Below are 13,371 nucleotides of genomic sequence, written 5' to 3'. Positions count from 1 at the left end.
TATACCTGGGAGCCTACTGTCTGGGAAATGTACCCACAACAGCAGTCTGTTCCTGTCTCACCTTTTAGGCTTCTCGGTTCCCAATGGATACAAATTTTGACAAAATCAATATCATCAAACTATATTTTGCTTAACATATTCTTATTTCACGACATTATTTACTTGGAAGACATTAAGTTTTTATATTTTGGTCGAAACGTCATTCTACGATACTGAGATACATGTTTTCAGTTGGGCAGATCGTTGGGCACCTAACAGAACTTTGACAACACAACGGGGTCCTTCGTTTAGCGCCAGTTTAGATTTTCTCCCTCGCGCTGAGTTCAGGTTGTGAAGAGTACAAGATTAATGTGTCGTTTCTAGAAAATATCATCTTTGACTTGCACATACCTACGCCCGGAGCAAAGTATCGGAAAATAAGCTATATATTGACACGTTGAACGAAGTTGTAAAATCCGTTAAAGTTGCATTTTGGAGCTCGCAAAGGACACAAAGCTGTAATTCAAGAGGCCGGGGTGAGTTGGCTGTCCCGTTACCTTTGTGTAAACCACTAAATAAATGACTTTTTCCCCCTTTTTTCTAAAAATATCATTGTGGTATTAACAGAAGAAGCAGTATTTATATCCTCAAAGGTTTACATGTATGACTTCTGTACCTGCTAACAATTTATTTTACGGTCTGTCAGTTTAAAGGGGCCCGGTGAAGGAGAATTTCAATACTGAACTAATCTCTGTCAAGTACATTTACAGTTTCTCTCAAGTATGTAAAGCCAGTGTTTCGCCTGCATAGCGTTTAGGTGCACTGAAAGACAGACACCGTTTACAGGGCGGTTTTGATAGACTGCACACAGTGGGTACTGTATGAAGCTCACACAGTGTGACATTACTTTGCATTACATCACGTTTGTTACTATGTTTGCTGTGCTTGCACAAATAAATTTTACCAGTGTGTTACACGACCAACTTATAGCTGTCTGTGAGACTGTTTTTGTGCCAGCAATTACACTAAATACATTAAAGTAATCTCAAGGCACGAGTTTATTATAGTTTATATACTATGGTGTAATTACTTAATATTTTGCACAGTGTAATACTGTAATATTGATTAATTAAATATTAACCAGTGAAAAGAACATTTCAGTTTGTTTACTGATGCAAGAAGATACAAGTATTCACATTCAAGCTTGCATCAGAGCATTTATATATTATACATGATTGATTGATTTAATTTTATTATTATGACATGCATAAACGATATGCCCAGCCTAAAGGGGATACAAGACAGCATTAAGAAAACAAAAAGACCAGAAACCAAAGGAAGACGCTTGATTAAACTAACATTAACACAATAAACCATCCTCACATTTCTTCCAGGCTTTTGAGACATAAGTAGCTAACTTATAGACATTGAAAGTAAACAACCATATCATCCTGTCATCATCAGTGCTCCAAAACATTTCAGGATTTTGAACGTACATTTCATTCATCAAAGGTGATCTTAACTCCAATTCATAAAATGTACAATATAAAAGGAAAATAAATGCATTCTCAACTTCTCCTAAATCACAAAGTTCACACATTCTTTGTTCCTCTGGGATGTTTTTAAATCTGCTGACTTCAAGAACCAGAGGAATACATACAATGTGTGTGATAAAGCTGAGTGCCATCTAGTTTGGTTCTATATGGAGGAGAGCAGACATCTCTATGGCTGATATCCACAACACTCACCAATTCACACCAAAACAATCTAGACTGATGAATGGCTCTACAGGTCAGAGGAAAAAATAAGTGTTTTTGATTTTTGGTAGTATTGTCTCTTTAAACACGACACAAAAATGCTCAGGTGAATATGATATTGACCTGGAAAAGTGCAAGTAAAACAGTAAAATGGCAACACGAAGTTGTACTGATGAGCCATCGCCCAGCTTTGATACAACATTTATCTAAGATGAGAAAAAAGAGTAAGGTGGGCATTTGCGTTAATTTAACATCAGGTAAGAGAGGATTAATATAGATAAACCAACCCTGAAAAATACAGTAAAGAACACTTAAGTGTGTCAATTTTACTGTTTACTCACTGTTCAGTGAATCATTTAAAGTGTTAAATTATATTTCAAATTACTGTATTTCTAGGTCGATTGCTGGCCAGGCATGTAGATCTAGCTTTGTTTTCTGAGGCTCTCAAATTAGTCTTTCCTTCACTTCACACAATAATGTAAGTGTCTGCCCTCCTGTAGGTCACATGGTCATCTGAAACCAGCACCAAAAGCAGTAACATCTTGAAAATGGACAGTAAGTATCATGAGGTTTAAAAAACATTAAAGTGCAGCTTTATGAAAGGTCAAAACGTAAACAGGTGTTATCACCTCTGTTCAGGTGATGATGGTCTGGATGGTCTGGACCTTTTGACGGAGCTGCTGGCTGAGAGCGAGGCAGTCGGAGAAGAACAGGGCAGTCAGCAGCAGGCAGATGACTTGGACGACCTGTTTGACGGAGACGATGATGAAGAGGAAGAGTACAAAGAGGGCGCTGAGGAGGAAGGGCGAGGTGTGGAGACAGAGGATGCAGTGTCAGATCTCTTTGGCGATGTGGATGACATTGAAAATGAAGAGAAAGATACTAAGAGAAAAGAAAGCGGTGGCGAAGCCTGTGAGAGCATGGACACATCTAAGGAGGATTTACAAGGTTTGTGTTGCAGATGTTTTTCATCTAATCTGCTTCTTGTTCATGATGTCATGTATGAGTTCACTAGTTTAGTGTCATGTCTTCCTCAGACCAGCTGAGGCGCATGCAGGAGCAGATGCAGCGGTTGCAGCAGCAGCTGGAAGCAAGTCAGAAGTCTTCCACGACATCTTCAACTCCAGTCAACACGGCAGGGAGCTCAGCTGGTGCCAAACCAGTGACCCCCAGACCAACACCCCCTCGACAGCCGACTCAGACCAAACCAGCCTCTACTACACAGAAGACCAAGACACAAGCAGGTAAGCATTTTGTTATTTACTAGCCACAGCGGATCACAAATTCTGAACTCCACAGAAAAACATCCACGAAGACACAAATAATTGCAGCTGCAACAGAAAAATGATTTTGTTTTTCTGATAGCAGCAGCATCTTCATCCACTCCAGTCAGAGCAGGAGGTCTTAAGCTCCAGGAGTCCTCTGACTTTTTTGATCAGCTGAACAATGCTGACTCCTTCAAACGCAAACCCAGGGTAGCTCATCAACCCAAAGCCAGCACATCGCCAGGTAACACTTATCCTTACATTGCTGAAAGAATTTGTCATTGGAAGTTCCACCATAGTTAAGGAAACATAGCTTTTTTACTGTATTTCATTTCTACCAATATGTCTAAGTTCTACACACTGGACCTTTAAAATGCTACTACTGTATTTATTTAAGTGTATTTTCTTCACTGTTTCCTCATCAGAAGGAAGAGGGCCACTGGTGGAGATAAAGATTGGCAGCTCCTTCCAGCCAGTAGAGAGCACCAGCAAGGTTTACAAACCTCTGCGCTCACCTCCAGCCTCTCAGAGCAGACCTGCGCCAGCTGCACCTGCTGCACAGCCTAAACCCTCCTCTCTTCCTCCCCTTCCTAAAGATGTAGGTGTTGAGAAATACTCTGGACTGCGGCTCAGGTTAGGACACTTAAGTAATGGAAATACTCGCTTTTTGAATTTAAAAAACATTCTCAATTTGAGTCTTATACACAGAAAGATTTTTTTGTCCAGTTTTTCAATCTGTATCTTTTCATTTTCAGAAAACCACGCGTTTCCTCCAGCGAGATGGACCGCAAGATGGCCGACCGCCGCCTGATCCGTCTGTCGCAGGTGCCGGAGCGCTTGGCTCGAGAGAAGCTGGAGGACAGCGACTGGGTGACCTTCGCTGTGCTGGTCAACAAGGCCACACCACAGAGCAGCAGCAGTGTAGGTCTACGTTCACACCTCCCATCTCTGGATGTTACCCTCTTGTGTTTTGCTGAATACAGTGATGTGTAAACAGTAACCGTCTGTTTGTCCGGATTTCAGAAAACTTGGAGCTTACGGGGTTTCCCACACATTCATTTGTTTATGGCGGTCACCTGTCATATATAAATATTCTATTTTGGGGGCTGGTCCGTTTAAAAAGTCTGCTATTGGAACATATATACCATTAAGTTATTTATTTAACGACACTGTCAGAGCACAGGAGTACTCTAGGCACAGACGGAGCAGTGAAAGTGAAACTTAACTGTTCATTGTGTCAGGTTTAAAAGTTTGCTTTCACTCACCTCAGCAGCTGCTTCTTTCATCCATCGCTGATCATTTCTGACTGGATTAACAGATCACTTATCCATGCCGACTGCTACTACTACTCAAACTGCCGCTGAGAAAGAGACAGACTCATGCATGTTCTGCCTGCGCTGCCTTCACAGACCCACAAAAACATCACAACTAAATGCATCACAATTAATTTAGAGAGGGGACTTTTGGAGGAAAAAAGGATGCTGTAACATCCAAACCATATTTTTTAGCAGTTTTCAAGCTGTGAAAGAAGCCCTCAAGAACTCTGCACAAGACCAGAATTTAAAATAGATGAATGGACTTTCTACTGGCTTTCTATGAATCAAAAAAATAAACAACATTTTTTGCCATAATTCATATTTTTTTTCCAATGCCTACAATATCAGATTTTTGTTTTTTTAATGCTGTTTCTTAAATGTTGTAAACTGTGTTTGCTCGGGCACTAAAGCCACTGCTGCATGAGTTAACTCTGCTTCTTTTACATGATCCTAAAGCTTTCTTTCCATTCCATACAGACTTGTCTCTCCAAGAGTAGAGGCAGTATGTCATAGATGGAAAGACTTATTATTTAACAACACATATGCAGTTCAGCAACAGTATTTTTCCAACTGGAAGCTTCAAATCTGGGCTGATGGGAAATCAAAGCGATTTTGTTTCATTAGACAAATCACCTAAATTATCCAAAGTTACGTTTAACTAAGCAAATCTGAAAATGTATTGGAAACACTGTGCATTGTCACAGTATTTTTGATGGAGCTCTTCCTCTCTGCAGGGCAAAACCTTCAGCATCTGGAAACTGAATGACCTCCATAACCTGGAGGTGTTTGTGTCCCTGCTGCTGTTCGGTGAAGTCCACAAAGAGCACTGGAAGACGGAGCCGGGCACCGTCATCGGACTCCTCAACCCAAATCCCATGAAGCAGAAAGACGGATATGACGGGGTGAGTGGACAGTTTGAACTGAATATATTTGTACATAAAGTAAAAAAAAAAACAGGGTTTTCTCATTACCTTATTGTTGTTGTAGTCATATAAGTGTTTCTTACATTTACATCAGAGATAATTTGTCAGTGTCAAGAGCCTCAAGTCACCTCCACCAATCAGAAGTCACTTCGTAATGTGGAGTTTAACATATATGACCATAAGTTTCTGCCAGAATCTGAATTAAACATCATTAAAGATGCTTAAATTCAATTTACAATTGTATGTGGGGACTATGCTGCTGTGAATTTAAACTAATTACAATATGTCACCGCTAAAGCATAAAAAAATCACCTGTATAATGGAATACAGGTAAAAGTATCCAAGAAAGTTTAATTCTGAGATGGTAGAGTTTAATTGAAACGTAGCTGATTATTTACATTTCTGCTTTAAAGTTTCTTAGAGATATGGCGGCTTTCATTCTTTTCTCACGTGCAGCAAACATGGCTTATTTTACAAATAGATGGATTATGGGTAGATGTGAGAAGAGAAAAGGAGTTAAAAGTATAAACCTGTTGACAGAAAAATGGGTCAGAAAGAAAACTGCGTGTGATTGTTTGCTCATTATCCTGGAAAATGAACAGCTTTTCATCCAAAGTAAAGTGATAACCTTGTTTAATTTATGTTTGACGGAATTGGTTACAAGATTTATTTTTTTTCTCTTTGACTGGTTTGGCAACCGAAGGGTCGGTCAATTAAAGCAGAAAACAGACTGGTGGTGTTGGTGAAAATTGCCAGTAAGGTTGCCAGTTTTAGCACCGCATGACAAACAGAGATGTTAAGAGAGGAATGTGGTGAGGAAAGCCAAAGCTTTTCCTCAACTGCATACCACACACACACACACACACACACACACACACACACACACACACACACACACACACACACACACACCACCTACATCGGGCCATTGAGTTCAGAACCTGTAATCTCAGTCACAGGCTGGACACAGTTTAAGTTTGTCAGTTTAATCTACATATGAACAAAATGATGCTGTCCTGTATCAGATGATGTGTGTAGGATAAAGCGCCGTCGTTCACAACGACATTTTCGGCGTCAGTATCAAACTTAAAAAAGCTGTTAGCACTGAGAGCAGCCTTGTAGTAGCTTTCACAGTTTCTTTTAGTGTTAACTGGATGTTTGTGTTTGAAAGCCAAACTTTGCCACAGGTACCAGTTTGTCAGCCAGTTCAGATGAGCTGGAAACTCAGGAAAGGCTTTTTTAATGTTTGTCTCCTAAAACACCAGTTTTACACATCAGTGTATTTTTCAGGGTGTTGGGGAGGGCTATTGTGTCCTAGTCCTATTGAGCCTGTTGTGGCTCTAGAGGAAGCTGTGTGAAATCTGATTACTACTTCAAGCGATTTTATTTGAGTTGTAACTTGAGGTGCATTGTGTGTAATTTAGGCACTGAGTTTTGACTAGGAAGAGGAATACGTGTAATAAAATAGATGATATCTGCAATATTTTTTTTATTACGCACATTTAGAGATGATCACTGGTTCTGCATCAATTTTGATCCTTCTTTAAACTGTCCATTGTTACTATGTAAAAGGAGTGCATGATAAATCAGTGGAGTAATCTTTTGATGGCTCTTTGTAGCTTTGCTGATGCTCTGTGTTATAGCTCTGTTCCTTTTGTTGTCCCTCAATTCTTAGTAAGATTTTTTTAAGTATTGCTGAAGAGTTTGACTGTTTCAAATGTCAAAATGTCAAAATCAACATCCATATTTTGCCGCTAGTGACATCCATCTTCAAATGTCAAATATAATGGAATTGAAGAATTTCCATTTCATTTTTTTAGAGCTCAAGGTGCCAAATTTACTGAGCTTATTATATCCAACCTGCAGTCTAAACCCAAAGACATTAAATTATAAATATGTAAATAATATTCAAATATAAAACAGATTCCCAAAATGTAACCACTGATGTTCTTTTCCTTTTATCAGTCATGTTGCTTAAAAAATTACTGAAATAATAATTTATTATCCAAATAGTTGCTGGTAATTTATGTGTCCATCAACTCATCAATTTATTGACCTGTTATATCTGAGATAAATAACAGTGACAACAGACTATAAACTTTATAACAAACATAATAAGAAGTATAATATGAGTCCCAGCTATAAGGAGAAGACATTTAAAGAAAGAAAAGAGAGAGAATGCAAAACAAGAGCTGATTCGTTGTCTCTTGTAAGCATTTGTTTGACTTTTTGTTTTGACTGATCATCACTTGTTACTCCTTTAAGGAGATTTCCCAAAAATAAAAGCTTGTTTTGAATGTGCAGGTGAGCCTGACGGTGGATCACCCTCAGAAGGTGTTGCTGATGGGTGAGGCTCAGGACTACGGCACCTGCAAGGCCATGAAGAAGAACGGAGACCCCTGCTCTCAGATCGTCAACATGGTGGGATCCTGCCGCACATTTTTCCACATAATTTTGTTGAATTAATAATTCATACTAGGAATTTTAAATTATTATTCCCATCTTTTCATTAATAATCCACACTTTTGAACCAAATTACCCAATAAGGAGTCAGTATTCCTTACAGTCCACTTGTCTCTGTGTGGTTCTTTGTTTACAGTATGAGTGCCAATACTGCCAGTATCATGTCAAAGCCCAGTATAAGCAGATGAGCTCGAAGAGGGCGGAGCTGCAGTCAGCGTTTTCTGGAAAAGCTCCTAACAAGGTGAAGGGAAAGGGAGGCAACCTCAGAGAGCGGCTGTGTCAGGACGGCTTCTACTACGGCGGCGTGTCTTCGTCTGCCTGCGCTGCGTCACTGTGAGTGTTGTTAAATGTTATCGTTTCATCGTGTATTTTTGGAAATGTGGTTTTCCCCGGCTATTACTGCAAATCATCCCTTTAATGCACAGTATCTGATCATTACAAATAATGATATTTAACACTGAAAGCCCCAAAGTGTATGACTGAAAAATTGCAGTCAACTGATAGCAGACAACAATGTGTAGCGAGGTCACAACCCTGTGCCATCTGGATTCTGACTGAGATTCTATTTGCACTTTTACAGTGTGTTGAAGTTAATTTGTGCAGTCTAACTGCAATTTGCAAAGCCAGGAACACAGTGTGGGACTGGGCAGAATCTAAGCTGCCTGACATTTTCAGTAACATGTCCCTGTGTTGCAGAACGGCGTCCAAACCGAACAAACCCGTCCAAAAGACTCTGGACAAGCTGTTTGTGAAAGGCTCGGCTCAACACATCAATCAGGCCAAGAGGCTGGGTAAGGACTGATTCTCTCTCTCTCAAAATGTCAGGACTGTCAGTTTACCTGATTTTGTCTCGTTGCCTTTTTAAAAAGAACAGTTCATTTTCACATTTTCAGGCTCATACTTGTATTTTGCATTTCTACTAGAACATGTTTTTATTTTTAAAAGTTCAAAAACACTTTATTTTCCTCACACTGTGCTCGATCACCTGCAGTCACCCTCTGTCTGAGACGTTCTGTCTTAGTGCCTGTCTCTTTAAGAGCTGCCCTCAAAAAACCCAGTCTGCTCTGATTGGTCAGTGTTTCTTTATCTTCCGCATTTTAACATCTCTGAACCACTATTACAGCCGGTTAGTGACTGTAATTAAGTATAGCGTCACTTTCTACTGTGAAAAATCCCAATCGAATTAAATCTTCTAAAGCAAAGTATTTACAACTGGACATATTCCAGCAGGACTTTGATCTGAAATAAGGGGGAAATGTACAACTTAAGCAACCAAAACTACATGTTTTTTTTTTTTTATGTGAGCATGTAGCTATATGTAGCATTGTACTTGCAGCCACTTGTCTTCGTCAGCGTCTTCTCAGTACAACCAGGTATATTCCAGCAGGAATATGATCCGAAGTCAGGGAGGAATTTCAATGCCAACCAAGATTACATGTTTCCCTGATGTCAGCATGTAACTACATGTAGCAATGTATGTAATGTGAACACCTGGAGTGATGCGCCTGGAGGAAATTACCATATGAATAAATCCGTCATGAGCTGATGTCATTTTGTAGCCAAAGCAAAAAAAGTTAGAAACAGCACTGCTCACAGTGATTAGTGACACTGTGTGTGTGTGTGTGTGTGTGTGTGTGTGTGTGTGTGTTTTTTTTTTTTCAGCCATGCAGTCCGGTGAAGTTTCAGGTTGTTCAAATGACTTCAAGAACCTTCTGTCAGCACCAACACCCGGAGCTCTGCAGCTGAAGAAGCACTTGACGCAGGGCAGCCAATCAGGTACACAGCCTGGAAATATCACTCTGCCTTTCACCGCTCAAGATGAGAATGAATGAATGACTTTAATTCTATACAAGTGTCCCGTCATCTCATGGCCACTCTGTTATTGGATTATATGATATCACTATTTGGGGGCGCCCAGTAGCTCAGTTGGTAGAGCAGATTCCCCATGTACAGAGTCTGTATAGATTCTGACCTCGGCCCTTTGCTGCATGCCATCCCATCTCTCTCCCCGTTTCACGCTTGTCCTGTCAAATAATAAAGGCCAAAAAAAGCCCCAAAAATAGGATAGAAATATTTACAGTATAAGTGCTGTTAAGGCAGTCAGTTAAGATGATAATAATAAAAAGCAAGAAAACCAGCTCTTACTGATACAAAGTTTCCTTCCTGAATTCCCACTAATTGACACTTTGAAGGACTCTTTTTAAAACAACCATTTCAGTCATTCATATCCATCAACTTACTTACTTTGTGCCACTGATAAAAAGATCACAAAGTTTCCAGTACAAAGGGCATTTGATTAGGCTCTTCTTCCACAGCAGCAAAACGACCTGTTTCAGTATGAAGAAATGGTATATATGCTCAAAGCGTTGTTCAACTTATGAACTTTGAATTTAGAATAAAGTCCACTTATGTTAACTTGTCTATGTTTAAGTTCACCTTTCACTTTTTTCTGAACCTGCTTTCCATGTTCAGTCTCCAAAGGTGCAGCTCCAGTTCAGTCTATCTCAGCCTCAGACCTGCTGAAGCAGCAGAAACAGATCCAGCAGGAGTTTATGCAGAACCGTCGGCGGAGGGCAGACGAGACCCAGAAGAGGGTGCTGCAGAGCTCAGCTGAACCCAGACCCGGGACTTCATCCTCCACACTGAGCCGGAATGGTCTTATGTCACCGAAAGCTGCTTCCGAGGTCCCCAAGGCCACCCAGAGCCCAGCGGCTCCCCACACCCCCACCCTGGGCCGAGGCTTCTCTGAGGGGGAAGACATCCTGTTCTTTGAGAACAGCCCTCCACCCGCGCCTGCCCCGAGCGCTCTCAGCCTATCAGCCGCCAAGGTGGCTGCTCTGAAGAAGCTGAGAGCCAAAGGGGCGGGGCTTGAAAAGGAAGACCCCAATGCTGTGAAGAGGAAGAGGAGTAACGACAGTGAGATCAACGCACGAGTGGAGAAGAATCTGACCTCACCAAATGGTACATGGCTGATCCACAGTTGCAAGTCAAATATAAAGCGACTTGATTTTCGCTTGCTCTAACCCTTCCTCTTAATTCCTGTGCAGGTGAATCATCCAGTAACGACGATGAGGAACCGGCCCAAAAGAAGAAGCGAGAGCAGCTCCTCTACATCCAGTCAGAGGAGTTTCAAAAGATCCTTAACGCCAAATCTCGCCATGGGGCTGCACTACAGGCGGTACGACAAATGGCACTTCATTCCATAAATCTATTACACTTGTTTTTTCTTAGCCAATTGTATATTACAGCTGTTGCACATAGATATACGTTAGATCTGATTTTCCCTTAGTTTTCTGCAAATTCAACCTCATTTTTACATTTAAAACATTTCATCTGAATCTCCTCACTCTCAGGCGGAGTACCAGCTGCAGGAGAAATACTTTGACCCTCTGGTGAAGAAGGAGCAGATGGAGGAGAAGATGAGGGGCATCAGAGAGATGAAGTGTCGAGCTGTTACCTGTAAAAAGGTACTGAGTTCAATTCACACCTACTTGGTTCAGATATGCAGGAAAAAACCTGGAGAAGTCATGGGATTAGTAAAATCCTTGAAGTCAATAATTGTGTGTGTGTGTACCATAATAAAATTAATTGAATTTGTTTTTTAGGACAATGTATTGACCGTGCCCTTAGTTTGAATTATTTGACGTAATTATTACAATAACCAACAATTACATGTTAAAAAAGGTTGCTGTTTAATTTTCATACAATAATTAACATGTTGAGTCAAGTACTCTCTGCGTGTGTGCGTGTGTGTGTGTGTGTGTGTGTGTGTGTGTGTGTGTGTGTGTGTGCGCGCGCGCGCGCGCGTGCGTGTGTACGTGTGCATGCATGTGTGTCCCCTTTTATTCATCTGTGTCTATTTGGACATGTTTGTGTGTTTGTGAACACAGCACAGGTGGAACTGGTGAGGTTTTTTTTTTCCTCTGCATAAGTTTGAGTCACATCGTTGATAATTGATCTGTTGATCAGATCAGATCAATGGATCAAAGCAGCAGCTGAAATCAAACGTTTAGACCCAGCAAAATGAACGCCAAAGTTTCATTTCTACTGCGCTTGATGTTCTGCTGCTGTCTGTGTTCAGAGTACTCTCTGTGGTCCGACATTGTGTCATAACGGATGACTGGACTGTATATGTATTATAGTACAATATAATACACTACAATACAATCCAAAAATATAAAATCAATATGTTGTGGCAGATGTTTTAATTAGGGCATTATGACGCAAATAAATGAATGTGTGGTTAACCCTGTACTATACAAGTTGTGTTTGTGTGATACATTGTAAACGGTTATTGAAATTTTATAATGGATACTTAATAAGATTTATCTTTGAGGTAGTGTTGTTACCATGGTGTAATAAACATAAATGCAAGCATAATGAAGGTAATTAAAGCCCTAAAGCTAGAAAAATAAGTAAGCTGCCATTTTTCATGTTCTTTTGCTTCCAGTGTAATTACACCTACTTCAAGCCAGCGGATCGCTGTGTGGAGGAGAAACACGATCTGCGATGGCACGATGCCATGAAACGATTCTTCAAATGTCCCTGTGGACAGAGAGCCATCGCCCTAGACAGACTGCCGAACAAACACTGCACGTAAGACTCAGATGCAGATGTTATGAAGTGGAGTTGTATGAAGTACTTAACCATTGTCATGTATTACATAGTTGTTTCTATTTACATTATAACTGATGTTGTTTTCCCATTTCAGTAACTGTGGTCTGTTTAAATGGGAGCGTGATGGGATGCTGAAGGTAAACTCTCTCTCTGGCTCACAGATTAGTTCTCATTTTTTTGTGACAGAAAACAGACCTGATGTTGCTCTTCCTGTTTTATTTTAGGAGAAAAAGGGACCAAAGATCGCTGGAGAGCTTCTCCTCCCTCGAGGAGAGGAGCACGGCAAGTTCCTCAACAGCTTGAAGTGACGGCACTAGGATTTGTGTTTGTAATTTAAGTATCTTAGAATTTTTTACATTTGTATGAATTATGTTTTTAAAGTTTGATGATGTTGTCTGGATATATTGCTAATACGCAAAATATCCAGAAATAAGATGATTAAAGCAATAATTTGCAACATTTCATGTTAAATGTCTGTTTCTGAAAAGCCAAGCACAGATTCTGTTGCAGATCTGGAAAGTATGAAATGTGATATTTAACTTATTCCAGCAACATTTCTGCGTTTTGTAACTGGATAGCACCATTTGCTTTCCCGACAGTTGGCCCAATATTCCGCTTTCACAAGACACGTTGAGATGGCACAGCAGGAAAAGTACAGGTGTAAATGATAAAATCGGTGATGGCTGAATTACATTTAGCTGCTACGGTTTTCAGGATCCTTGTGTTGTGCATGCTGGCTCACTGTCACAGCTAACTGGGACTCACAGAGCCATCGTTAATGTTATTAGCGACAGCTGTGCTTTTCCTACTGCAGTGAGCCAAAATGTCTGCAAAGGAGGCCTGTTCTTGATACAAGCTTAAATATCAACCTAACTTCATATTTTTTTTCTTTTCAAACACTCATGCCCTAAATTCTATGTGAAATAAATAATGACTGGCAATTCCTTAAAGGTAGGTAACTCTATATTTTAAAGATACGTTGTTTGTCTTTGTTATATTAACCAATCAAACTGCTGCAAAATGTCAAAAGTAAACCTTACAGGAAAAAAAA

The 13,371-nt window shown here is 40.2% G+C and overlaps 1 protein-coding gene across 2 annotated transcripts; it reads left to right on the top strand.

Annotated features, from left to right (window-relative positions):
* Nucleotides 1–316: 316 nt before the first annotated feature.
* On the top strand, nt 317–13,371 carry mcm10 (minichromosome maintenance 10 replication initiation factor). Of its 2 annotated transcripts, none has more exons than XM_042511435.1 (18): nt 317–515; nt 2,237–2,291; nt 2,376–2,684; nt 2,774–2,980; nt 3,105–3,245; nt 3,427–3,634; nt 3,757–3,922; nt 5,052–5,219; nt 7,545–7,661; nt 7,840–8,036; nt 8,400–8,494; nt 9,366–9,479; nt 10,176–10,664; nt 10,751–10,881; nt 11,057–11,170; nt 12,154–12,299; nt 12,415–12,457; nt 12,545–13,371. In XM_042511435.1, the coding sequence occupies exons 2-18, from the start codon at nt 2,285–2,287 to the stop codon at nt 12,626–12,628; spliced, it is 2,736 nt and encodes a 911-aa protein (XP_042367369.1). In that variant the 5' UTR covers nt 317–515; nt 2,237–2,284; the 3' UTR covers nt 12,629–13,371. The 2 variants fall into 2 exon arrangements, with proteins under 2 accessions (XP_042367369.1, XP_042367368.1); XM_042511434.1 differs by having other exon boundaries at nt 3,102–3,245.

Source organism: Plectropomus leopardus, chromosome 22, assembly GCF_008729295.1.
Source record: "Plectropomus leopardus isolate mb chromosome 22, YSFRI_Pleo_2.0, whole genome shotgun sequence".
In the NCBI taxonomy this organism is placed as follows: Eukaryota; Metazoa; Chordata; class Actinopteri; order Perciformes; family Serranidae; genus Plectropomus; species Plectropomus leopardus.
The sequence above is the reverse complement of the archived record's forward strand: the minus strand, read 5'-3'. Positions and strand labels throughout refer to the sequence as shown.

What these genes read in the sequence shown, in the direction of transcription:
- mcm10 (XM_042511434.1), top strand. An exon ending in CAAAGCCAGCACATCGCCAG is followed by an intron (nt 3,246 to 3,426) that starts GTAACACTTATC and finishes TTTCCTCATCAG; the next exon opens with AAGGAAGAGGGCCACTGGTG. An exon ending in TACTCTGGACTGCGGCTCAG is followed by an intron (nt 3,635 to 3,756) that starts GTTAGGACACTT and finishes TTTCATTTTCAG; the next exon opens with AAAACCACGCGTTTCCTCCA.